The sequence below is a fragment of the Limanda limanda genome, chromosome 22, assembly GCF_963576545.1.
Source record: "Limanda limanda chromosome 22, fLimLim1.1, whole genome shotgun sequence".
Lineage (NCBI taxonomy): Eukaryota > Metazoa > Chordata > Actinopteri > Pleuronectiformes > Pleuronectidae > Limanda > Limanda limanda.
Genome location: NC_083657.1, coordinates 15,547,007 through 15,572,946, shown reverse-complemented (window position 1 = coordinate 15,572,946; position 25,940 = coordinate 15,547,007). Strand labels below are relative to the sequence as shown.

At 42.2% G+C, this 25,940-nt stretch overlaps 1 protein-coding gene across 1 annotated transcript in view; it reads left to right on the top strand.

Moving 5' to 3' along the window:
* Positions 1-25,940, top strand: part of ablim2 (actin binding LIM protein family, member 2) — a 65,964-nt gene that overhangs the window by 10,159 nt on the left and 29,865 nt on the right. Inside the window, exons 2-8 of the mRNA XM_061095750.1 lie at positions 1,730-1,894; positions 13,836-14,019; positions 16,862-16,974; positions 17,274-17,400; positions 18,214-18,307; positions 23,792-23,879; positions 24,594-24,652. Of these exons, the coding sequence (XP_060951733.1) occupies positions 1,730-1,894; positions 13,836-14,019; positions 16,862-16,974; positions 17,274-17,400; positions 18,214-18,307; positions 23,792-23,879; positions 24,594-24,652 (830 nt within the window). The remainder of the gene's footprint in view (positions 1-1,729; positions 1,895-13,835; positions 14,020-16,861; positions 16,975-17,273; positions 17,401-18,213; positions 18,308-23,791; positions 23,880-24,593; positions 24,653-25,940) is intronic.

Below are 25,940 nucleotides of genomic sequence, written 5' to 3'. Positions count from 1 at the left end.
AGTGTAAAGAAGGCCTCAGTAACAATCAGCCGTAGTCCTCTGAATTCTTCTATCACTTTCAAAGGAGAAAAGTATCTGGGTGGCTAAATCTGTTTTTCATTTTTCTGCATCGAGACTAGAAAGAAAACCGAGACACTTTGTGGCTTTTACTTAATCTTAGTCAAATCATTGTGCCAATAAAACACCCAATAAACCTCCACTGAATTCAGCAAACCTGAAAGCAGGATAATGCCCACCATGAACAGGTTCTTGGTGAGTCTCCCAAAAGCAGCTCTGTTTGGCCCACAGCTATTATCCCCACGCTTCCTTCTCTCTCTGCCTCTTTTTCTAAATCAATTCATTTGACAAACACCCCTTTCCAAGCCCAATTACCGGTAACCATGGAGGCACGATGAAACCGGTCTGATGACACGGATGTTTCCCCGAGGACACAAAGGGGACTTTTATTCAGCCGATGCCCCGGTCAGGACTGAAAGGCTGATCAGTGTGTGAGAATATTCTTCCGTGGATATGATGAAAGAGTAAGGTGTACTAACGATACTGTTAGGATGGAGATGTCGGCCTCTTACATGGTGGGTTTGGCCTCTTGTGCCGTTGCAGGTGCTTTGTAGTTGTGGATTGTTTCCTTGCCTCCTTCCTGTGTGGAAAACGATTGGGATCCTGACAAAGTTATGACGTTTATCCAGTGTCAGACTTTCTACTATGTGTGTGACATTGTGGGGACTCGGTCACATTGCCGGGAGTTCCTGCCTTTTTGGGATTAGAAAATGATTCCTGCAACATACTGTAGATAATTCAATTTTGGGCCAATGTTAGGGTCTAGGTCAGTGTTTGGGATGACGGTGCGACTTTTTGTGATTAGCGTCAACAGCAGGGATCGTAAGACAATGCAGTGTCCCCGTAAATATAGAGAACAATTGGATTTTGGTGTGTAAACTGGTTTCATATCCTCGTGTGATGTGACATTCTAAATGACGACTGGGATATTTTGGGATTAAAGGCACGTGTAATTACAATGACGACACATGGCACAGTAAAAGGCTGGATGTGGAAGCTTGAATAATAAAGAAGGTTTTTCTGAATTGATGCAGATATTTTTGGATTAAAGCTATTCATAAGCAGTTTTTTTTTAAACTTTATGTACTGTATATTTCTGCGCCAAACAGAAATGTGATCTCCTTTCTGGCTGGAATATCCTTTAGATCCTGCATATCTCCTGCATGTGTCATTTTACCATCTACCATGTACCTTAATTTGAATAGCTTCAGCTCAGGGCACATGGCAAATTTCCGGTCTTATCGATATGCAGCACTTTTTCTACAATGCAATATATATATGTATACGTATATTCATACACTGTCTGAACTGCAGTTTTGGTGTCAGGATCTTGTCGAAGGTCACTTTGAAATTCAGGCAGAGCTGGAGATCGAACTGCCGACCTTCTGGTTAGTGGACGACCCTCTTTACTCAGCCTGAGCCACAGTCACCCACTTGGCTTTATATGGCCCTCCAAACACAGAACGGGGCCAGAACAGCAATGGTAGTGGCACAGTTAAACAGGACTCCATGACTCGTACACCCCATCAAAACCACAAATTAAGACTGTGTGCGTCTGTTATTCCTCTTGTACCACATCTGTACACATCATTGTGGGTCTGCACACTAAATACACTTTACTCTATATACTGGAATAAAGTCTAAACTGGTTATCTCCCTCTGTTTCCTGCAGTGTTTCAGCAGCAGGCTGTCCACAGCCCGCTGGAGCAGAAGAAGCAAAAGCAGGGCAGAGGAGGAGGAGGACCGATCCCCTGTCAGAACTGTGGGAAGCCTTGCAAAGGAGAGGCACTGCGAGTTCAGAACAAACACTTCCACATCAAGTGCTTTGCCTGTAAAGGTATGTAATCTCACCCTCCACCTATATTCACTGTAACCCTCTGAGGTTAATCTTTTTAAGGATGTGATGGACATAGAAACGCAACATCAACCCTTTTTGAATGTCCAACAGGAAATGTACCAATATACGTATATTCCTTTTTTATAGATACGTCAACTGGCTCTTGTCCCATACTTGTCATTTTTCGGAAACAAATAGTCCCTTTAATGGACCTTTTAGGGAAATAGCATTAAAATGTCCACTTTATCAAAAAGAAAATACTCCAACAGAGCTATTTTATGTAATAGATATACCAGGCTATTTAACAGCGTTGGAAGTTTATGATGGATAAATGGGAACAAAACAAATAGAAACCAGAAAGTAATAGATTAATGCTGACCTTAACTATAAAAGAGAATGTACTGATATGTAGTAGGCAAGGCATTAGTTTAGAGCTATTTGTAGAAGATACTGTAATGGGCCTTTTAAAGGATAAGAGACATTTCTTTGGCTTTTCTGTGGCAACAATGAGAATCTCTTCTCTGTGAAGAAATACTGAAAAGCTAATAATATGGTGCAAAGTAAAATCTCAACACAGGGGAACCATTTATAGCCTCTGAGCCATGTTCCACTATATGCCGCTGGAGAACAGCTAGCACAACAGTCATGGTTTGCAGAGGTCATCCTCCAAATTCCTTTTTTTAATTGACTGAGTGAACTTTGAGTCAAGGACGGCAGTTTCCCCAGGTATACGTATCAGACAGGCAAACCAACAATTGATTTGATATATATTGTTATTATCAGAAAATATATAAAAAGTTATTGCTTAAGTGATAACATTTTGTTGGGTTTTAGCTATTGGCACTTACAAGAGAGGATAAGGGGCAGCTGTGGCTCAGGGGTAAGAGCGGTCGTCCTTAAACCTAAAGGTCGGCAATCCGATCCCAGTCTGCCCCATGCCGAATGCAAAAGTGTCCTTTGGTAAGATATTAAACCCCAAATTGCTACCCATAGATGCACTGTATGAATGTGAGTGTGAATGTAAAACTGTACTGTAAAGCACTAGACTAGTAAAGCGCTATATAAATACAGACCATTTACCAATAAACATACATTGAGAGAGATAGATGTGTGTGTGTGTGTGTGTGTGTGTGTGTGTGTGTGTGTGTGTGTGTGTGTGCAAGCGTCAGATACTTGATGTATGATGTATGTTCTATGTGTGAGTGGGTGTGGGTGCACCTTCTTTTTTGTGTGCATGTGACTGTACTTTACACGAGTGTGTGTCTGCGCCCCTCCCAGCCCGGACTCTCCGCACGAGCCTTGTGTCAGACCGCTGTTGTTGTCAACACACACTCCGGTTGCTAGGCTACCGGTGGGGTCGCTACGGTGTCGGCAGCTTCCTGGAGTTTATCGCCTTTGAATCTTACACTGACCAGCAGACTCCCTGTCTGTGCATTCAGCAACCCCCCCACCCCCTGCTCCATCTATGACTCCATGAATGTGGGTGTGAGCAGGCCCCTGATGAGTTAGTGGTGATTAAGCAGCTGCTAATAATGATCATCCTATTTGGGCGTAATCTTAAAGAGCAATTTGAAATTACTGGATCTTGTTTTCATAGCTTTGTCCATTACTCAGAGAAGTAATAGCATAAATGTGCTCATAAAGTATAATCATGAAGATTTGGGACGATGGTGACATCCACATTACTCTTACTGTTATAATGACAGTATGAAATGCGAACTGGGTCAGAAAGCAACACACAACACTACTGTTAAACAACAATGAATGTTTTACAATGACACAGCATTTACTGCTTAATTGAAGAAATAATAATTTGAGGATGGTTTGGTTAAATAATGTGCAGCTAGGAAGCAAATGAGACTATTATTAATTAAGCTGAGTGTTCTGCTATTTTTCTTCAACCTCAAAAGGAACAAGCAAGTATGGATGATTAAACGCTTCGGGTCTCACACACACACACACACACACACACACACACACACACACACACACACACACACACACACACGTTCATCAGATGTTATTACTTGAAAGTCATTATTTTGCTATTACTAGAGGTCATGATTAAAGGCACAGAGAGCATGTTCTCTTCACTGGAGGAAACGTATTTGGTTTGCTTTCAAAAGTGCTTGATTAGGAAGAGTGGGCTCCGCTAATTTATTGTCAGGCCTTTCGGAAGTGTATTAATTCCATGCAGACTAGGGATGCACCGATCCGATATTTGTATCCGTATCGGTACCGATATTGAAGACATTTCTAGATCGGGTATCGTGACAATGGGCCGATCCATATCGGCTGATCTATTCAGTGTAATTCTATGCTGTGCGCTGTGAGTGACGTCATACGCAAGCAACACGCCGTGCGGAGCCGACAGTGTCCGGCGCCTCTCCCCCGGTTCCCGGTGCGAGCCGAGCCGCCTCCACCGGGGCCGCAGTGCTCCCCGGAGCCGGGCTGCCGGCTGCTGGTGCTGCTGCCCCGGGACCCGGACCGGGAGCCGGAACGGGACCCGGAACTTTGCCCACTCCGCACGCCGCCGCCGCTAGCTTCCCCGGGCGGCTGTGAACCCCGGTCCGGGTCCTGCTCCCGGTCCGGCTCCCGGTCCCTCCGCCGGCTCGGTGCCGGACGGGTCCCGGTCCAGATCTCCCGCCCTGCTCAGTTTGAACGGAACCGGCGGAGCTGCAAAGTTGGTGAACTCGCCCGCGGGTGACTTAGAACTGGTGCGGACCAGGGGAATCCGACTGTTTAATTAGTATCGGTATCGGATCGGTATCGGCCGATACTAAACCTCAGATATCGGTATCGGTATCGGAGGTGAAAAAAGCGGATCGGTGCATCCCTAATGCAGACACAACACTCACAAGAGCCATGTTGGGGCCCTGCTCACTCCACACAGTTCATACAGAAAACGCCTGGCCATGCCTCCAATTCAAAAATCCAAAGCATGACACCATGAATTGAAATTCCAACTGATTTGGGCGAATAAATGGGCTGATTATCTCGGAATTGCAATGGTCGTGTGGAGATTTGGTTTGGGTGGTTTGCTGCTAAAACCTCCAGATGTGGACTGACAGGTATCTGGAAGTCATGGGTGATAAAATAAACGAAGCAGGTTGAGTGGAGATCAGTTTGCTTCTTCTGCAGTTCAAACCTGAACCTCAAAGAGGAGAGAAGACGTTGGACTCTGTTTAGCACTATTCTTTAAAGATAATCTAATCAGTTGAAAAAAATCTCCCTCTTTAAGTGTTTGATTTATAGACCCTCAACACACTCTATGGAGAGCTTCCTCCCCTCTGAGCAGCAATCCCTCAAATGATATCGCAGTTCACCTGGAATAGAATCAAGACCATGACCCCTGAGTCTGCTGCTGTATTAGCGCCAATTACAAGCAGCCTGGGTGTAAGCCAGTAGGCTAAAGGCGCCAGGTCTGAAGTGAGGAACCATCAGCAATGTGTAATTAACACCGAGCAGAGAGGAGGACAGGATTAATATGAGTCAATGTTAGCCTCTTTAGCCCTGGCTTCATATCAAGGTAGCTCTGGTTTGCTAATAGTAAACACAGCCCCAGTGTTTGTGTCTTCAACATGTACAGCCAACTGGGCAGTTTCAGCACGGCTGGATTAACATGCTTGAAGGCCCGGGGCAAAATCAAGAACATGACCCCCCCTGCTTTAGGAAATAATGGAGGACCTAAATTGAACAATGACATGGCACAGTTTATCAATCCTGACCTGTAGTCAAATACAGAATATGTCTTCTGGCTGCGGCCCACAAGCTAACGTTCAGGTTTTTCTTCGTATGGTGGGCAGGGTTGGGGTTAGATTGAATGGTGACCCCGAATTGTCAGTTGATGTAAATGTCAGTGCAAATAGTTCATTGTCTGTATATGTTTATTCTGTGATTCGCTGGCGACCTGTTCACCTCTCGACCAATGTCAGTGAGGATTGGCTCCGGCGACCCTCGAAGGATAAGCGGTAAAGATAACGGATGGATTATGGATGATACATTTGTCATACCAAGAGATAATCCTAATATTAATCAGTACTCTTTAAGTTAATACGATGATTTGGTTGTGTACATTACCATCCGATTACCACAAATATAATGAATATGGGACCTTCGTTGCACCTAGCTAGCTATTTAGCCTAAATTATTTAATTGCATATAAGACATAACTTTATAACAAATCTTAAATACTTTACTTTTGTTTACAGACATTATGGATAGTTACTACTACTTATTACTAGAGATACAATAATTTAAGACTTTACTTACTTACTCTTAATTGAAGTTGCGTTATTAGAAAATGTAAATTTGAGCAGACAAACTAGGCAGATGAATCAATCTGTCAAAATGATATGCAATTCTGTCTTTTATCAGGTTGACCGTTTTGTAGCTCCGGAAAGTTAGATCCTTATTTGTCTTGTTTTTAAAAAGTGAAATTAATTTATGTTCAACTTGACATTGCTGCTAACATGTTACATACAAAAAAAAACTGCAGCTGTAAGCACTGCAGAAGGTGCTGCACTAATTGCTGTTTTCGTGGTAGCTGGCGTCAACACAGAGCAGTGCGGTTTAGGAAGTGTGTTTTATTTAGGTACCAACTGTGCCCGTCTCTATATATCCTGTTATGTCTGCGTCTCACACCCTCCTATCCCCATCAGTCGAGGAGAGGAAAACATCTCCGACAGACCTTAATCCCAAATCTGTTTCTGCTTTCATGAAGCGCCATCACATCATCCAGCAAGCATCTGAATCCAGCAGGGAATACTCAAGAGTGAAAATATGCTGTCACACCCTATAATGTCGGAGAGCCTGCAGGAAAACTGATGAATGTGGATCTGCATTGGTGAAAGATTCCTGATGTCGGACACGCGCTCCTTTCCTCATTCACACACCACATTTACGAGCATTTCACACAACGCACACTCCCTAACACAGGAGTGGTGTCTTTTACTGCCCTCCACTCGCCTCTGTAAAGCTAAGAACAGATTTATTTATTCAGTAGGTGTAGCACGCCGAGCAAGATTGCTTCTCAATGCAACAGGCACATAATTCGGAACAACACACACACATCAAACCCCCGTTTTATTTGTTTCTTACCGACACCTACACAAGACCAGAGCAAGAGTAAAGACACGATTCTTGGACATCATTGTGTAATGGCTTGTCGTTAAAAGGGCATTACTCATTGTTTGTCAAGTGCAAGTTTTCAGTTGTCTATTGCGATGGAATTAAAAGCGTGTCCTGAGTTGGAAACGTTTTGACAACTGCTATTTCCAAGACCATTAAAGAACAATGAAACATACAGAATGTTATCACTGGCCTATAGGAAACCTAAGGAGAATGTAACACATGTTTACTGTGCGTTGTGTACATTGCATCTTCGGCTCCGTCGGTTTCACGCAGTCCTCCTTTATGGTTCTGACAGATTTATGGATTGCATTGTATTTCTTCGACTGCCCCTGGCCCCTATTGTGTTTCTTCCTGGAACTCGGCTCGGTAAATAGACGCTGCCGGCCACATGTTGACGTCCTGACGGTCGGTCGGACCGGTGGTGTTATAATAGCAGATGGTTGTGATGTTCTCAGCAGGGTGTTGGCTATTGGATCGCCTCCTTCTTGGAAGCGGGCTGAGCAGAACAGAGCCAGGTGGGGAGTGTGTTCGTTCATTGCTCAGTGTCGACCTTACACACAGGCGGACCCACACACAGACACACACACACACACGCACACACATGTGGAAGGGCGGGGAGACTGCATGCATTACAACATACATTTGTAAAGAGTTCAAAGGCAATCTTTACATACAGCACATATCATGATGCAGTCCATACACTAGTATAGGGAGTTATGACTAGTGATGCTTATAGTTTGAGATTATTGTCTATAGCTTTGTCAGATCCTCATTGATATTCACTTCTTCCTGAAAATCATCAGTTGATCTCAGCGACAAGAACGTTATAAGATTAAGTGTAGCCCTGTGAGTTAGACAATAAACAGACTGCCCCTGCCGATTACCTTATTAAATTACTGCTTACAGTTTAGTGCAGCGTAGAGGGAGTGTGGATCACTGTGGATCCATTGGACTTGACACAAGGATCAACCTTGATTTTTTTCATTTCAAGTGCAGCCCCACATCAATGCCAGCCAGCTTATAACTGTACAGCAGGGGTCACAGATCTAACTAGGGAATGACAACGGCCTCACACACACACACACACACACACACACACACACACACACACACACACGTAAGGATGGTGAGTCATCGTAAAACATGAGGTGCAGCCAAGGTCACACATTCATAGTTGAAAGCTCACAGCGCATGTATATTTAACCCTGCTCACTCACACACAAGCTCACGCACAGGACGAGTTAACGTGAAACATATAGAGTCAAGGTCACACTCATGTAAAGACACAGCACCTTAACTGTGTCCACACACACACACACACACACACAGACTGGACTTGCCAGGCCTCCTCACATGTATGTTCTCCAAAGCAGGCTCAGGGCTGCTGAATTGGATTAGGCTAAATTACATTTATCTTACATGACAAACCAATTTCATTTGATTTGTAGACTCCTTTATCCTATAGTCTCCTCAGTGCAGGACTAGATTTAGCAGTCCACACACACACGCACACAGACAAGGCAACTCTGTATGAGTCCCAAGAACGATTGGGATTATAACTTCAGCCTATAAGTTTTATGTTTTCATAAATACTGCATAGCTTACCATGAAATTGAGAACCCCTTTGATTTTAATATGGATCAGGAGCATTTTTCAACATTTTAACTGATTTTTGAGAATATCCATTCTAGTTTAAACGTTTTATAAGCAATATATGCTTCTTTTTATTTTTACAGAATTAATGCATTAAAAAATACAACATTTAAACAGCTGCTATTCTCAGCAACTGACAGAAACAAGTAAAAAAATATATATGTTTTAACATTTTTGGGCAACCCTTTTAGTCAAAAAGACAAAGATTGAAAAAGACAAAGATTGAAAAAGACAAAGATTGAAAAAGACAAAGATTGAAAAAGACAAAGATTGAAAAAGACAAAGATTGAAAAAGACAAAGATTGAAAAAGACAAAGATTGAAAAAGACAAAGATGAAAAAGACAAAGATTTCAGGAATTATGTGCAGGCTACCTTTCCTAAACCTTTATTTTCCTGGCATCTACAATCTTATTAATCTAGACTCGTTCTGGTGGCTGTTTCTTGACTTAATCCAGGTTTGGTGGTGACATAAACCGCAGGATATTTGTTTAAAATCTCTTCTGCACCTCCCGCTTATCTATGTTTCCAGATTTTAAGATTTGACAATGTTACGAGGCACCCATTGTTGCAAGACACACTTTTAGTTTTGTTGCCAAAGTCCTTGGTTTCACATAGATTTCTTGTATCATTTTCAAACCACTGACTTAATTTCCTCTTTAGATCTTGTTTGCAACCGAGTTTCAAAGCTGAACCATATTTTATTTACAAATCACAACAGGGCGACTCTGTTGCACAGCCATGTTCACCTCCTCACTCACTACATGTTGAATTCAGGGAATCGCAGAATGCATCCTCCATTGTGGACGGAGCAGATTCCAATGAAAGGCTCTATGAGTACAAGCCCTTAGAGATGGAAGCAATCAGTTTTCCTGTGAAGCAATCTGCCTTCCAGCCTTGGAAAATTATGCAATCATGGTCCCACTGCTGAAGTGGGGGAAACCTGGGAGGCAGCATTGCCTGTAGTTATGATGGATCGCCATTGACATGAGTCTTTGCTTTTCTAGACTTTCCTGATGCTGAGAGTTACCTTGAAAACCTGCTGTGTCATGTTGTTGCTGAAAATCACAAGATATCCCTGCCCTCAATTAGAACCCCTCCAACTAAAAACACAAATTTATTTATATGCACACACAAACCGCCGTCCGGCCAGACTGCATGAGGCTGAACCCTCTTGTGGTTGAAGGTTTGTTCCTGCTGCAGGCCCGTAGCCCACATTCTGTTCTCGGAGTCTCGGGACAAAACGACTAATTAGCTGCATCATGATCTCATCTGCCGAGGCCCGAGTGCGGGGTGTTCACAAACATCCACTGTAGTCATGGAGACGGAAAGGTTTCAAATGATGAGATTGCTGCTTGGAATGTAACTCTGCAGTTCTGAATGAAATCAGGTCTAATACTGAGAAATATAAAGTATTTCAATATAAAGGGTCCAATCTAGGTTAAAGAAACCACAATTCATACGATTTAGATTACACACTAGTGAAAACGTCACTGGGATTATTTTATACTCAATTTCCCCTCTCCCCTTTCCCCTAAATCTATCACAATGAACCTTTAAAAGGAAGCTAGTTAGTCTTCTTAGTCTTTCGCTGGTTACATTTAAAACATGCTTTTGTTGGCTACACATTATAGAAAGGAGAGGGTGTAGCTAGTTTTTGATAAATGTCTTCTTTTTGGTAAAATGTAATTTCGTTAGAAGAAGCTATGATACACTACAGAGAGCTGTGTAGAAATTTTTGATATATAAGTAAAGAATAGTCTTAGTCATTCTGATGTTGAACTTGTTTCTCTAAGAGCTCTTGTTTCTGACAGTGAACTTCACTCTCTCGATTAAACTCAATTTATTGGCCTCCATCTGGCTCTGCTCCATTTCTCCATTTCTCCATTTCTCCAACCTCTCCACTCCTTTTCCCACATGAACAAGGGATTAGGGGATGAGAGGAAGACCAATTTGACGGTTTCCATTAGTGATGAAGGACAAGATGAAAAGAGCATCCCCTGTCTTCCTCTCACTTATGCAATGCACTCAGACACGCACACTCCCTGATCGGCATTATATGCTAGTTTGCCAGTACTACTATACTGCACATGAAAAGAATAATATCAAATGTTTAGGTTTAAACGTAGGTGATGCATTCTGGTGGTCCATAAATGATAGCTCCAACTTTAGCTCATGTGGATCCACTACTTAGCTGCTTAAGGAACTATAACTTATAATACAGTATGGAGAGGAGTATATGAGCCAACTGGCGGCACATGTATAAATATACAGGGCCTGAAACACGAGCTGATGGGAACCTGTACTCAGGACTCGGGGTGAGGATTTCTGGCTCCATATCTTCCTGTCCTTTATTTATCTCTGCCACAGCGTATTAATTCTTTTGGGACGAGTCTACCATAAAGTTGAAAGCTTGTCAGAGTAAGCCCCGGCAGTGACAAGTCATCTGAACCAAGTCAAGTATGTATGAACTCGTCTAAAGTCACATGAGTCAATTATAACTCTTTTCTAAAGTCATTCAGAAGAAGTTCAGGTCAATTCATGTAAATATAGTCTCAGCTCTGTCTGGGTATTTCTAAATTCAAGGCATTAGTCATTCATGACACGTCTTCAGTATAATTTCCAAGTTTTGCATGTAACTCCACATTAAGTGTCAAGTAATTTAAGGCAATTTCAAGATTGTCAGAGCAAGGCTCAAGTCAGTAGGACAAATCAATCTCAGCTCTAAAATCAAGTTGGAATAAGTTTCATGTCTTAGTTTCTTTAACTCAAGCCTCATGTCGGTCATATTCTCGGATTTTATCCAGTCAACACTTGTTGCTGCGTTTCTCAACTGTTTAATCCCCAAAACAATTCAATATTCTAGTCAGCCACAGTGTTTTGCATGGCTCAAGAAAGAAATAGCTTTTTTACACCTAATTCTCATAATTTTAAAAGCGTGTTCTCTAAAGGTCTTTGCTCAGCTGGATCCTCGTTCAATCTCAAAATCTTTTCCCTTAATTCTGTAGTTTAACTTTTTATTTTGAATCTTCTATTTTGAGTGTATCTCAGCCATCCATCCCTCTCTCCGTCCGTCTATCCACTCAGCTTTTAAATCTGCTCATGATTATGCCATCGTGCCCCGGAGCATGATCTCATTCTAGACAGGTTGCCAAAACATCTGAACCGGATGTAAGGGTACCAGTAGCAACCACTGGAAAGTATGTCGCCCACTTCCTGAGAAAACATTCCTGCTTGTATTGTTGTGGTTGTTTTATTAGCGTGCCGTAACCCCTGGGAGGGGTTGAGAAAAGAAAAAAAGTGAAGTGGTTCCCAACGAGGGACAAAGGTTATCCAACATACCGGTCAAAGTTTTCACAAGTTGATGAAAGGGTGGGAGAGTGGGACTGTTACACAACCAGTAGGATAAAGGGAAATGCTGAAATTGCACTTTAGTGTTTGGGAATTTAGGCCATAGAAGAGCATCCAAGATATTGTAAACCTTTCATTTAATATATCGGTGGACATCTTCTGTCACTTTTGAATTCTCTGTAATCTCTGCAGGCAGGAGCTTTATCCCACATTGAGCATTCAGTAGATGTGCAGTGACTCAGCGAGAAATTGCTGGTGGAAATGAAAAGCTACGAAACCCACACAATTTAGGCCCAACTTCAGGATTTGTTTCCTTAATCCCCATCGATCAAAGTAAAGGCACAGATTTATCACAATCAATATATGTTTTTAATGGCCAATGGTGAACCCTATTCCATTTGTGAATTGCACATGATGATAAAAATACAAAAGGAAGTGGCTGTGACTCTTCAGATGAGCCTCTCAGAGCAGCTATAGCTTGGCTATGGTGAAGTGTATGGGATATATATAGAAGTTGGGTTGCTATTTGTGTGGCTCAGTATCACTAACATTGATATCTTGTCTTGTCTTATTTGCTATTTGCCTGGTAACTGTAAGGGCTGTACGCATGCTGGATTGGTCTCCCATTGGTTTCAGTGGAAATAAGGAATGGGTTGTGGCTCTGGTTTGCTGGTTTAAGTCTAATTATACATTTAATATACAATTTTATACATTTATTACCTTCAGGCCTTAACGAGAACAGGGAAACCCACAGGCACTGCAGCAGGTGTGTCCGAGCCCACACTGTACACTGTGTTATGTCCTTCACATTTTGTCACCTCATACCTTCTCACATTCTAGTAAGGATGTACAGTATGTGTCCTTTAAAGCACATGTGGTGTGTGTGTGTGTGTGTGTGTGTGTGATCTCATCCACTTGTCTCATATCTGTCTTATCTCATACTTTCACACATCCTTCTCAGTTCGAGACAGAGTGTGTGTGTGTGTGTGTTAAAAGTTCACTGAGCAGTCCCGGGGGACACGCGCAAACATCTCTCATTTATCTTTCCCGACGTTTTTTTTTTTTTTTCATTTCCAGGGGAGAAAGAATGGAGGGGAAAGAAAAGAAGGGGTGTTTTGTTTTTGCTAAAGGAGTGGAAAACCAGAGCGAGGTTTCCACAGAGGGCGTGGCCACTATGTGATGTCATGCAGTTGCCATGGTTACGGCGTGTGATCATTGTGTGTTCACGAGAGGGAGTTCCTGTCCCACATTGTTGAAGCTGGACAAACAGCCACTCTGCAGCCTGTAGACAGCTGAGTGCATGTTAATAGTAAGAGCCCACTATTTAATAAGGCATTAAAATATGACTATAAAAGTAAGATGCTGCTTATTCTCGGGAACAAACATTTATTACGTTCATAAATTTACAAATACAGTTTTATTGTAAGTGTTAACAAATCTTATTAAAGCAAAGATCAACATTACGGAAAAGATGCTTATTTGTTTTCTTTGCCAATAATCAAAATTGTTGAACTATATAAGAAACATAAAGATAAAAGGCACACACACAAATATATGACACAGCCATGCATGTTTTGGGGATATTAAGGTTAAGATCTCGTATATGCATCTCACTAAATGTAAAAGCTGAATTAAAAAGAAACATAGCTAAGATGCAGGAAATAGGAAAGCTGTTGTCTGTCTATTTTGCTGCATTTTATACAATGAAATGTATAGATATTTATGATATTGAGTGTGATCTAATTTTTTGCCTGTCTCTTCTTCTCTCCCTCTTCTCTGCACCCTTTCACCCATCTGACCACCCAGTGTGTGGAAGTGAGCTGGCCCAGGGGGGCTTCTTCGTGCGGCAGGGCGAATACATCTGTACCCTGGACTACCAGCGACTGTACGGGACTCGCTGCTTCGGCTGCCAGGACTTCATCGAGGGGGAAGTGGTGTCCGCCCTGGGCAAGACCTACCACCCCCGCTGCTTTGTCTGCGCCTCCTGCAAGTAAGAAGCCTGAACTTTGGATGTGATTCCTTCCTGTAAATTGACAAGTCACCAGTGTGTCATCCATCTCTCTGCTCTACGTTACGAGACACTTGAATTCTCCCTCCAGATGTTTTTATTTCCCCTAAAACTTCTCAGAAAACAGACAGAGTACCACCATTTCTTTACAGTTATGCTGTTATCAAAAAATTCCATATCAGCTGATATCAATTCTTATCACGATAAATGTCACATTATGATTTTATTAATACATATTGTGGTATTAAAATCCTCTTTAAGAGCTGAGAATGACAAACACTTGTTAAACAGCATAATATTCGATAAATCTGAGGTAAATCATATCGTATTTCTCCTCGATATGCTTTCACTATAAACCAGCAATATACTGGTTTATATTGACCTTTTTGATGTTAGGTATATTGAATAATAATTGTTATTGTTTCATAGTTCTTTGTATAATGCTGTATAACAATTAAATGAGGAATGGTTTCATTCAAAGGCATTGGAGGACAGGATAATATATATATTATATCAAAGTCAGGTAAATTTTTACATTTTGTATTTAGTTTATTACTTCCACAAAGGAGGTTAAGTTTTCATGCCCATCCTTTTGTTTGTTGGAAAAATGAATCAGATCCATTTGGGAACCGATTTTTATAAATTAATGAAATTTGGTGCCGCTTGATTGAATTTAAGGGGACTGCTGAGCTTTAGCAATGCACCACACACCTGCCATTCTCATTCAATGGTGTGTTAGTGCTTTGTAGACGCATCAATGTGTCTCCAAAGTGCTTGTTTGAATGTCTGAAACCCGGATTCTGACAAGTTAACACTATCCATTATTCATGCAGAGCTCTTTTTTAATATATTATAGTGTCTTCAGAGCTTTACAGGTCTCACAACACATATAAATGATACATGTCATGTACAATAGAAACAGCCAGGCACTCTTTCAGAAGTGAATAGACTAGCTGTTCTCAAAACTCATTCATCTTCATCAGCTGGTTGCCTGTCACATCCATGTGCTTTTCCCAGGACTAAAAAAGCTCCAACTCAGATACTCAGAAACCTATTTTCAGAGGGAAATAATGGCACCAGAATTAAATGAGTTTTTAATGTACATTATGGGCAGCACAGCAGCAGGTATAGGGGTCATTTACAAGCACATATTACACATGCATGTTTAAATATAGTGACACTCATGAAGGCACGTGTCAGTAAAGGTCACCTGTTTCTATCCATGTGCATGCTTCTACTGACTGTGCTCTGTGTGTGCGTGTAGTAGAAAGGTAATGGGAGCCTCTCTCAGGCAAGAATTTCAAGTGTTTGGTCATTCAGAGCAGCCCATTTCCATAGCAAGTGTTTTGTGTGTGTGTGTGTGTGTGTGTGTGTGTGTGTGTGTGTGTGTGTGTGTGTGTGTGTGTGTGTGTGTGTGTGTGTGCGTGTGTGGGTTCGTCCTGTCATGCCGCGGTGAGCCCCGTGCTGAACCTGAGATCAGAATGTTCCAGTGCGGCGTTTGAGGTTTGCAATGTGATCATCAAACTCCTGAACACCTCCTTAAAACAAATACAGCTTTTGTGACGGCCCAAACACTCAGGTTTATTGTGAGAAATATACATGTGGGGCAGAGATGGAGGAAATGTTGCGGGATATGAGAGATCAGAGGCGACTCCAGCTCTGAGTGTGTGTGTCTCACAGTCCCAGTGTTGAAGTGATCATCAATAATTCCATCAAATCTGTCTGTTTTTTCACCATCAGTCTGGGTTTCTTTGTGTGATCCAGTCTGGGTTTGCGTGTTTCTTTTAATTTTGGATTATTCTTCATGCTAATGCCAGAGTGTACTGGGAAAAAATATGTCAAAAAGCATATCACACATATATCACATTGAATTCCAATACGGGTCACATGGCTGTTCTGATTGAGGTCGCTTTTCAAAACATCTGATTTAGAACCACATATGAAAGTGGCCCGAATCTGATTTGAAAAGATCAGATTCTATGTGATTTGTGCTGTTCACACTGCCACTATACAATCAGATCTGGGGGGACCAGGCCTTCCATTGATGATAAGATGTTAATTATGATTATGCCACAGACCAGGCATTCTCCAGGTGTGTCATGAACTTAAAGCTTGTTCTAAACTCAGATGTAAGGTTAGATAGCTGCAAAAAAACAATAAACATTTTTCTTTCATAGAAACAAGAGTTGTATCTCCTCAGAAAAATTAAAACATCACCCAACAAACTATTGGGTGATGGAGATTTTTGCCTGCTGGTGCAAACTGTTGGGGACACTTCATACAGGCCAAGCTACGCAATTAGGACTCAACATATCAACCCTAAAAAAACAAACTTTTCGACTGTTTATGCATGAGTCACCTATAATCTTGCCTCTCTCAGTTTGCCTGGATGCATTCCTCCCTCAGTAGCTGGCTGTGACAGTGTGACCGCAGCTCTGCTATCACATTTCCGAGCTGTAGGAAGTCGCAGGTGGCAGCCAGTTAAGAGTCTCGCTCTGCCAGGGACCCATTACTCCGTCTGTACTCAACTCTGAGTTTGAGCAGAGTGCCCAGCCAGGAAACATTAACATGTTCTCAATGACTGTGTAATGTCTCTTAAGGGTTATAATAGTACTTGTCTCTGAAGGGGTGTTTGGTTGGTAATGAACTAAAAGGAAACACCTTACCCAGGTTGATATGACCTTTGAGGAAGCGTATTATATTGCGTGAAGCCCCGAGTCCTGTTTCAGAGGCTCAGAATAAGACTTTTGGGAAAACTGAACCCCCTAAATCATTCAGCGACCTCATCTGATGTTCGATCTGTTTTCTTTTCTTCTTTTTGCAGACAGCCATTCCCGGCTGGCGACCGAGTGACATTTAACGGGAAGGAGTGTATCTGCCAAAAGTGTACCGAGCCTCTGCCTGCCAACAGCCCTGCACCCATCCAGGCTGTCCACAGTCAGTACTCTGTTTATGTCCCTTTCTGTTCCCTGTTTAGTCTTTTTTCAAACATATACCATGCCAAGTAAACTTTCTATCGTTGCAACCTTTGATTTTCAATGCGAGTTTTGTAATTCTCTGTTCCATCCGTTAAATCCGCCCCTTTTCTTTCTCGGGATGCTACAGCAATCAATGGTCTTTTGATTCTGTTACTCATTTATATCAAAGTACTGTTGAGGAAACCATTCCCTGAAAATCATCTTCAGTATCATTTCTTATCACATCTCATCTCCTTCATCTCTCTGTCCCCTGTGCAGATTGCTGCGGCTGTGGGAAGGAGTTTAAGAATGAACAGTCTCTCGTAGCTCTGGAAAAGCACTGGCACCTGGGCTGCTTCAAGTGTAAAGTCTGCAACAAGGTTCTCAATGCAGAGTACATCAGCAAGTAAGTCAGCTTTGCAAATGAGTGAAGTTTATTTCTCCAGCACATTCCATACGACAAGCACAAGCTACTTTCAGACACGCCCCTAAACTCCAGGGGATCGGTAAGTGTGAACGCAGACGCCCGAGTGAGAGTCTGCACAGTTTCTCCAGCCAGTCCCTTCAGTAAAAGTCTGGAGAAACCGATGTGAGAACTGAGCAGGGAATCCTCCACGGGATTCATCGTGAGGGTGTGGGTGTGTTTGTGACATTTCTTACACGTGAGAGACGCAAAAAAATAAAAAATGAAAGAAATATCTCTGCATAAAATTGCGTTGACATACCCGTAGAGGACACTGACAAAGCTATGAAGAGAGTTTATAAGCTAGTGTCGATTTGCTTTGTTAGGTCCTGTCTGTTTCTGCTGCACCACGTGTAAACGCATCTGAGCAGAGATTCTCCTGCTGTGTTGTGCATGTGTGAAAGTCTGGACCCAATTCTCCGGAGTCCCTCTGGAGGTCATGTCTGAAAACAACTATAGACTCAATGTGCTTCAAGATAAAAAGCAAAGATACAAAATAAATACATGAAATGGCCAGAAGGAGGCAGAGATAAACAATATAAGAAACCAATGGACAAAATCTTGTTCACTGAAGATCTGATCAATATTTTATCAGAATGCATCGATATTTTTCTCAAGACTGATATAAGCAGCTGCCTGAAATAGAAAATAATGGCACAAACCAGAAGCTGAAGCTTTATACTGTGTTCGGTGTGAAACGGCCCCAGTCTAAGTGCTTTCTCTGATCTGTGTCTCAACCTTGGCTCGTCCTTTCAGGGATGGCATCCCCTACTGTGAGATGGACTACCACGCCATGTTCGGCATCCAGTGCGAGAGCTGCAAGAATTACATCACCGGAAAAGTCCTGGAGGTAACTGCACGGAAGAAATTGTACTTGCCTATAGCTGTTAGCATGTTAGCATGGTGGGCCTCAATCCAGGACGGACGAGCAGATGAGGTATGGATTAAGAACAGAGGAAACAAGTGAATGAATAGAGTAATGATAGATTGATGGATATATTATATATTATATCATGGAAAGTGCAATTTTTTTTATATGGAATTTAACAAATTCCAGTTTTGACTCCATTTGACCAAAGCTGTCTTTAAAATGTCAACATTTCTTTTTTCCTGCTGATGCAGATACGTGAACACCTCTATGCATAAATCTGAGACCAGTTCCTTGTCATGTGTAATTTTGATTTTTTTTAAAACCCTGTCATCATCCATAAGGAAAGTTTCCCATTAGTGTGAAAGGACAGGGCGGCTTCCTGTCCTGCATCAGTCTCTCTACATCAGTTGGTCCAACAAAAGCTGGACTTAAAGACGACCTGAAAATGGTCTTTTGAGTGTAGTCAAAATATTACAAAAACCCAACACAAACCAGAAGCAGCAGAAACTAAAACCTCCAGAGTGGTCAGTCCAATATTACAGCAGGAAGGAGGCAGAGAGATTGACATCAGAGTGTCGGATGAGACTTAGTGAGGCAGGTGAAGCAGCCTGTTGTTCTGCAGGGATGGAAGGAGCTGACATGGGATACTCTCCTTCGGTGGAGTAAAGGATGAGGGGAGGAGGAGGAAGAGAGGAAGAAAGCTTTTAGATGAAGGAGGGGGGAAGGGACTTGGTAGCTCTCGCCGTGACCTGGGAACAACGGGGCAGAACTTAAAGGGACAAACAACAATCTGTCTCTCTCACTTCCTCTCTTTTCCTTCATCACACGACGGACTCTCACATTCCCTCCTTTCATAAACACCTATCGGGTTCCATTGTCTGGAGAGCGGCAGCAACACAAGAAATGGAATGAGAGCATGTTTCATTAGTGTGTGTGTGTGTGTGTGCGTGTCTGTGAATGACATCATTCACATCCATAACCTATCGTGTTAATTTCTGTGCCTGAAAACAAGAAAAGATGTAGCAGTATTAAAAGATAGATTGTAGTTATGTTATTAGGCCAGCATGACAGTTTACACAATGACAATCAAGCCAGTGACAACATGTTCTGTAGATGGAGGACAGAAGCTTTACCAGCTCAGCATCACGGAGCAAAGGTTTTCTAAAAAGCAAATCCGTTGAATCATCTTTTCTGTTGTGCAGCTCCTCTAAGAGACTCTGAGGCTCTTTGGCATCTTGTGTTATCGGCGTTGCACACGGTTGTCTCAGTGTATTGGCTTTAGAGCCCATTTTCAGCCACTCTACCTGCGCCTCAGTGCACTTTGAAACATCGACTGAGACACTGAGCGTTCAAAATGTCGTGACATTTGGATGGGTTCAAAGGTTCTCCTCCACGGGGACATATCGAGTCAATGGCTGGATCTGGCGGCAGCGGCAGAGGCGGAGGAATCAAAGCGCTCTTTTATTGTCCGTATACGTCTCTGTTGCTCAACTTCTCCTTGCTGTGGCCTTTCGTCACTGCTCTTCTCAGAAATCACCCGTCAGTCAGATAGTGTGAGTCAGTGCTGCGATGCCTCTTTACTTGGATTTGTTTTAAGCACATGGCAGAGGCCGAGTGTAAAATAGGTGTGGCTCAGCTATAGGTAATAAGTAAGTTTAATATATATTCATTCAGGCTGGTGCGGTGTTTCACACTGTTGTCGCACAGCTAGAAAGCTCCCAGTTCAAATCCTGGTATGGCTTGGGTCCTTCGGGGTCTTTGTTCTCCCAGTGAGAACTTTGGCCTCCTCCCACAGTCTGAACACATTCAGATTGGGGTCAGGGGAAATGGTAAATTGAACACCCAATGAGATTTGCTTCTGCTCCCCCAGAGACCCTCAAAAGATAAGCTGTTAAGATAACGGTGAGAGGATTGGGATATGAGACGGTTGGAACCTGGTGGATGAAGTAAGGATGGATAAGTGGGCAGCTGTGGCTGAGGTGGTAGAGGTTGGCTGTTCAATCCCAGTCTTCCCCATAGTTCATGGCAAGATAATGAAACCCCAAATTGCCCCTTCTCATAGAGAAAGTGCTGCACATTTCATCCACCATATAAATGTTTGAATAAAAAAAACTGTCATAATTAACATCTAATCATCCATTCGATACCGTAAATCATCGATGACATTAAAATGTGAAAACTTTACCAAAAGACTTTATATTTGTTGATGGAAAGTAGGAGAAGAAATATTAGTCCTTTCAACAACAAGCTAGTTGATGCATACTGAGGCCCTGGGTTGTGAGTGTGCATAAGAGGACAATGTGCTTTTAAAGATTGAACAGAATAGGATTCCTGCTGCGATGCAGAGAGTAGAGGAACAGACAGATTTAAAATTAGAAAATGAGGTTGATGACCGTGAAAAGAATCCCAGATTTCCTGTGTGTGTGTGTGTGTGTGTGTGCTCACCAAAATGTATTCCAATCTTCTTAAATGGATCACCTCCCGTGCCTGACTGGTCCCTGCAATTGTGAGACGAAGGGATGGGCCGAGCATTAGATATGACTGCTGCTTTAAAACCCTCAAAATCTACTGTTTCAACTATAAACCCTAAACCTGGCGGACCCAGCTTTACCCCCATTTCTTAGAAACAGCCAATCAGCAGCTTTCTCCAATCCATCCTCAACCCCTTCCCTTCCTTGACTTATCAGTCCTGCAGGACATTGAATATGATAACGTTCCCCCTCATGCAACCTGTCAAAGGAAGGATTTGATTGTAGTACTATCTCCTTTCCGGCACGCTCATGCTTTCCATGTTGGAATTTCAATCCAGCTCCAACCTTTTTATCTCCTGGCCTCAGTGTTTCTAAGTCAACTTCCTCTTTTCTGTTCAGTCTCTGTCCATTTATCTGTTTCGGTTCAGTTCAAATATGAGCTTTTGGCATGGCTTCTACAACATGCTGCCAGTTTATCAAGCACCTGACCCTCTTTTTTCTCCCTATAATACCGGGATCTAGAGTCTCAATTCTGGTCAGTGCATGTCTCTGGTTGCCTTCTCTTTCCATCTGCTGTCCATTTGGTCCAGATAAGCATTATGCAGGGTGTCATCCAAGAAACAGGGTGTCGACATCCTGTTTTCTGGACATCGTTCTGTGCTGAAATGACGCAGCAAAGTGGCGGGCCCTGCAGAGGGATTGTGCGTAGTCAGGCTGCGGTGGAAGCCAGATGTTGTGCCCTTGGGAGCTGGAGATCAGCAGACATCAGATGATTGTTTTGCAAAGAGAGAGAGAAAGAATGATTTCATCCTCAGAGCTCCCATCTTGAGTAGTTTAACATTGAGTCCATTAATCATGCATGTTTTAAAAACAAAGAAATTCTGCCAACAGTGAGATAATTCCACTTATCTAATAAGGTTTGTGTTGTCATAACACAAAACAAGACAGAATGAGGTGATAATGCTGAGAAAATCCCTCCCGAATGTGTGCAGTGGTTTTTAGATTACCCAACAGACTGGAAGACTTGTGGAAATGGGGATGTTTATCAGGTTTTGGAGCAATAGTTTGTTAATCTCTATAAAATGATTCATGTGAATATATATAATCTGTAGGCGAGGGACAAGAATTTGGTGGGGGACGACTTCTGGTTTCCGATTGATTAATCACATTTAAGCAGGCTTAGGTTGCCCGCAGTTAAAAAGTCTGTGTGGAATGCAGAAGAGGTGAAACACATTGACCGAAATGTTTAAATATATCCGCGATCATACGCAGCTAGCTCCTAATAGAGATTAGTCCGAGTATCTTCTGTACCTAAAACACCTGCAAAGAGTATCACTGTGTTTTTGTATAGAGAGAAAGAGTCTTGGCCCGGATATCTGCTGTCTACACTGGAAGCACCATAATATTGGCTGCTGCCCCAGAGGCCCATTTTTCATCAGATTATAGCCAATGGGCTCTGAGATTAATAGTTTGTTATTTTCAACCCATGAACCCACTTGGAAAATCTTGTCAGAAAAATATAAAACTCTCAAGCTAACACCACTTCTTCTCAAGTGCCCTTGAGCAAAGCAAATGCTTCCAGTAGTCCAACATTTCAATCAACTCAACTCAATCAGATATTGACGGTGAAGAAAAAAGACCCTAAAGTCCTGGTGCACAGTAATAAGTGAGTATAGACACCAAATGCAGAGGGAGCCCATTGACATTAAATATGGTTTTTCGAGCGGTCGTCCTCAGACAAGATGGTCGTGGTTCTATCGCGGGCTTTAAGTGGTCATCAAGACTTGAAAAGCTTTATATATAAATACAGACCATTTACCATCTACCATAGTAGGCCCAGCTCAATTTAGGTCGTGGATTAGGTCTCAGTTACGAGGAACTAAGTCGACCCCTCAAGACCTCCGTATCCCAGTGCCCTGTGGTTCAACAAGTCCAAAAGCAATCAACACCATAACCGTAATACAATGTAACAGGCACATCTGTTCTTACTGTGACAAGCCCCACCCCTCGCAGAGCCTTGTGGATTCCTCTTCAAGCTTTGGAGATAACACGTGACCCCCATTAGCCTCTAAATGTCAAACCAAGTGATGGCAACTCCGTCTTTATCAATGGTTCGAACACCGCAGACTTCTGCATTGTTTCAGTTTATCATTTATGGAAGATTTCACATCTGATGCAAAATTATTGATGAATGAGGATCAGTTAAGTGTATAAGTATTTTTTTTTTATAAAGTCTAGTTGTTTAATTCTCATTGGAATCTTTCGCCTCTCTGCACTGAATAGAGCCGCACCGCTTCTTACTCAAAACAAGTGCTCCACCTTATGGCTAAACAATAAAACACATGCTTTTCTTTGTCATCCTTTGTAGCTGGTGGCACAGAATCTGAATTACTGTTAACCTATCAATGCTTCATCAGCTATTTTAAAGAGCTAAATATGACATTTAAAGTGAATTGGAGTTAACACTCTTTTTTCTTTATATTTTCATACGCTAACTCTAATGTCTGGATCATTTTGTGGTTTAGACGATAGATGTTAGGTGTGCGAGCTAGATAATAGCATTTTCCCAATACTATTATGTATTTTGACTGATGACTCAGAGTGCATGGCAACATTTTTGGCATTGAGCTGTGAAATCAGTAACCAGTGTTCTCTTGTATCTCTGTTATCCACTGGACTGTAATCTAATGTGTGTTGTATCAATGTCTTCATTATTACCTCTGTACACGAGCCAAATCATAACCTCATACCATATTATTGCTCATTTTCTAACAACTGTCAAGGTAGAAGATGGGCTAATTAGATAAATCAAAATTAAATTACATTAAATTAGGAGTGTGTTACAATAATATCATTTCAAATTGCATTATTTAGATACCTCTCTTGGGAAACACTAAATATCTTCAGTAGCTCTTTGATAATTCCTGTGAAGAGCTCACACCAACAGTATATCCTGCACTGTTCTAACCTTGTCTGCTTTCTTGCTGGACAGGCTGGAGAGAAGCATTACCACCCCTCATGTGCCCGCTGTGCCCGCTGTGAGCAGATGTTTGCGGAGGGAGAAGAAATGTATCTGCAAGGTAAACAATTTCAGATTCAAGGTTTTTCACTGTAGCTCTAAACGTTCTGAGTAGGTGTTGTTACTGCTTCAGCCCAACCACAAAGCAATCAGCCCTAAAACCCCCGAGCGTCTATTCTTAGACGATAAGAAGCTCGGGAGCTAATGGCAGAGTGATGACAGACTTTCTTGGTTCACTTTATCTTTCCTCGTTTATTCCAGTCTCTCTAAAGCCCAGGCACCTGTCTGTGGTCTCTGTTTCCTCTCACTCACCATCAGCCGAACGTCAGCATTAACCCACTGTGATATGGGTCTTCTTGATCCTAATGAACTGGGTTAGCAGCTTAGGGAATGAATCATACCAGCACAGTCACAGAGATGCCAGTAGCTGCGGCCGGGATCCTGACACAAAGTAGCAGCTGGTGCAGTTGACTCTCTTTAGCTCTTATTTCGCTACTATGACTTATAATATATATAATATATTAATTTAGTTGTACAAATAACTTGTCTCACTAACTTCCTTTAAAGTTTAGTCAAAGGTTTCCATAATATAAATGATCAGTAGCATCATTTGTACAAGACAGGGTCACAGCCATGTACTGTGAAGCCAATGGAAATGCCAATACTTACACATCAACCAACCACCATGGCCACCGCCCCTCAAGTATACACTACTACAAAGTGAAATGCTGCTGATGTTCTATGACGGTTTGTGTCTGTGTCTCTGTGTCCTCAGGATCGGCTATCTGGCATCCCCCATGCAGACAAGCAGCCAAGCTGGAGGAGAAGAGCAAGGTGGGTGTGAAAAACTACAGAGCCACATTTGTACCCTTGTCCAAACTGATAAGATGCTTGTCTCATATCTGCGAGCCAAAAATAGATCCGCACGAGACAACATGGGAAGATTTGAGGGTTAGGGATTGTTTTCTTTGAACTCCCCCGATAAACCATGAAACCAATGATATTTTAAATATTTAATACTTCATGTAACTGCTGCTATAGAACTATTCAGCCTTTTTTTTGCAAAGTAAAGAGCAAAAGATGAATGTTTGCTTGAGTTTTAAGGCTGTAAAATAAAGTTGTATCTTATAGTGATCAGGCATGGAATTGGGCTTTGTCCCAATTCACACTTGATACCATATTTAATAGTAGGCCCTATAAAGCTTTAACATATTGTTTAGAAGGAAACAACTGGAAAACGTTGCATATCAACCTTAACTATGAAAACCTCTTATTATAAACAAAAGTGTAGCTTCTTCATCTTGTTTGCCGGGCTTTAATGGATAGAGTTATTTATTGTCCATACTGAATGGATGTATAGATCATTTTGTTGTTTTTCCAGTGTGAACACAGACCCAAAAGCCTGTCTGACAGTGGGATACAGTAAGAAGGGTCGAAAGCAATATTGATAATCTTTTATTGATCCATCAGGTGGTAAGCATTGCCAGTGGAATATTCAGTCTGCTTTGGCAAAGCAGTAAAATTTGCCTCATCTCATTGTGAATTTCAGACAATTGGCCGTGTAGCTACCTGAAGTTTTTGGAAGTTTGAAGTACACAGCAGGCTGCTCTAAATTCCCATGACAAACAAAATAACCCACCTTAACTCTACCAGAAATACCTTGAGGCTTATCAGGTGCAACACGGAGGCTGGGACGGACCCTTCACAACAAACAGGAGGAGGAGTTAACTCAGTTCGGGACAAACTGCCATTATTTTTTTCATTGAGTATCTGCCATTCCCCCATCTCCCATCCTCATTCCTTATCATAACCCTTCTCCTTCCCAGAAGCAGGTGCGGATACAGCTCAATGACATCCCTGAGCAGCAGGTCGGTGCTCCTGTGCGTCCCTGCACCCACCCCCACCCCCACTCAACCCCCTCCTTTCCCCAACCACAGACATCTGCTGCATGGGTTGATCATAACTGTTGACACCGAGTGCTACATTCATACACACTCATGGCCCATGAATACTAAAGACACCACATGTTTCAGTCCACTTCTCATTTGAGGCAGAGCAGACGGACGTAATCGGTCGGCGACTGATGATGCATTATGTTGGTGCGCATGTACAGGGATGGTTT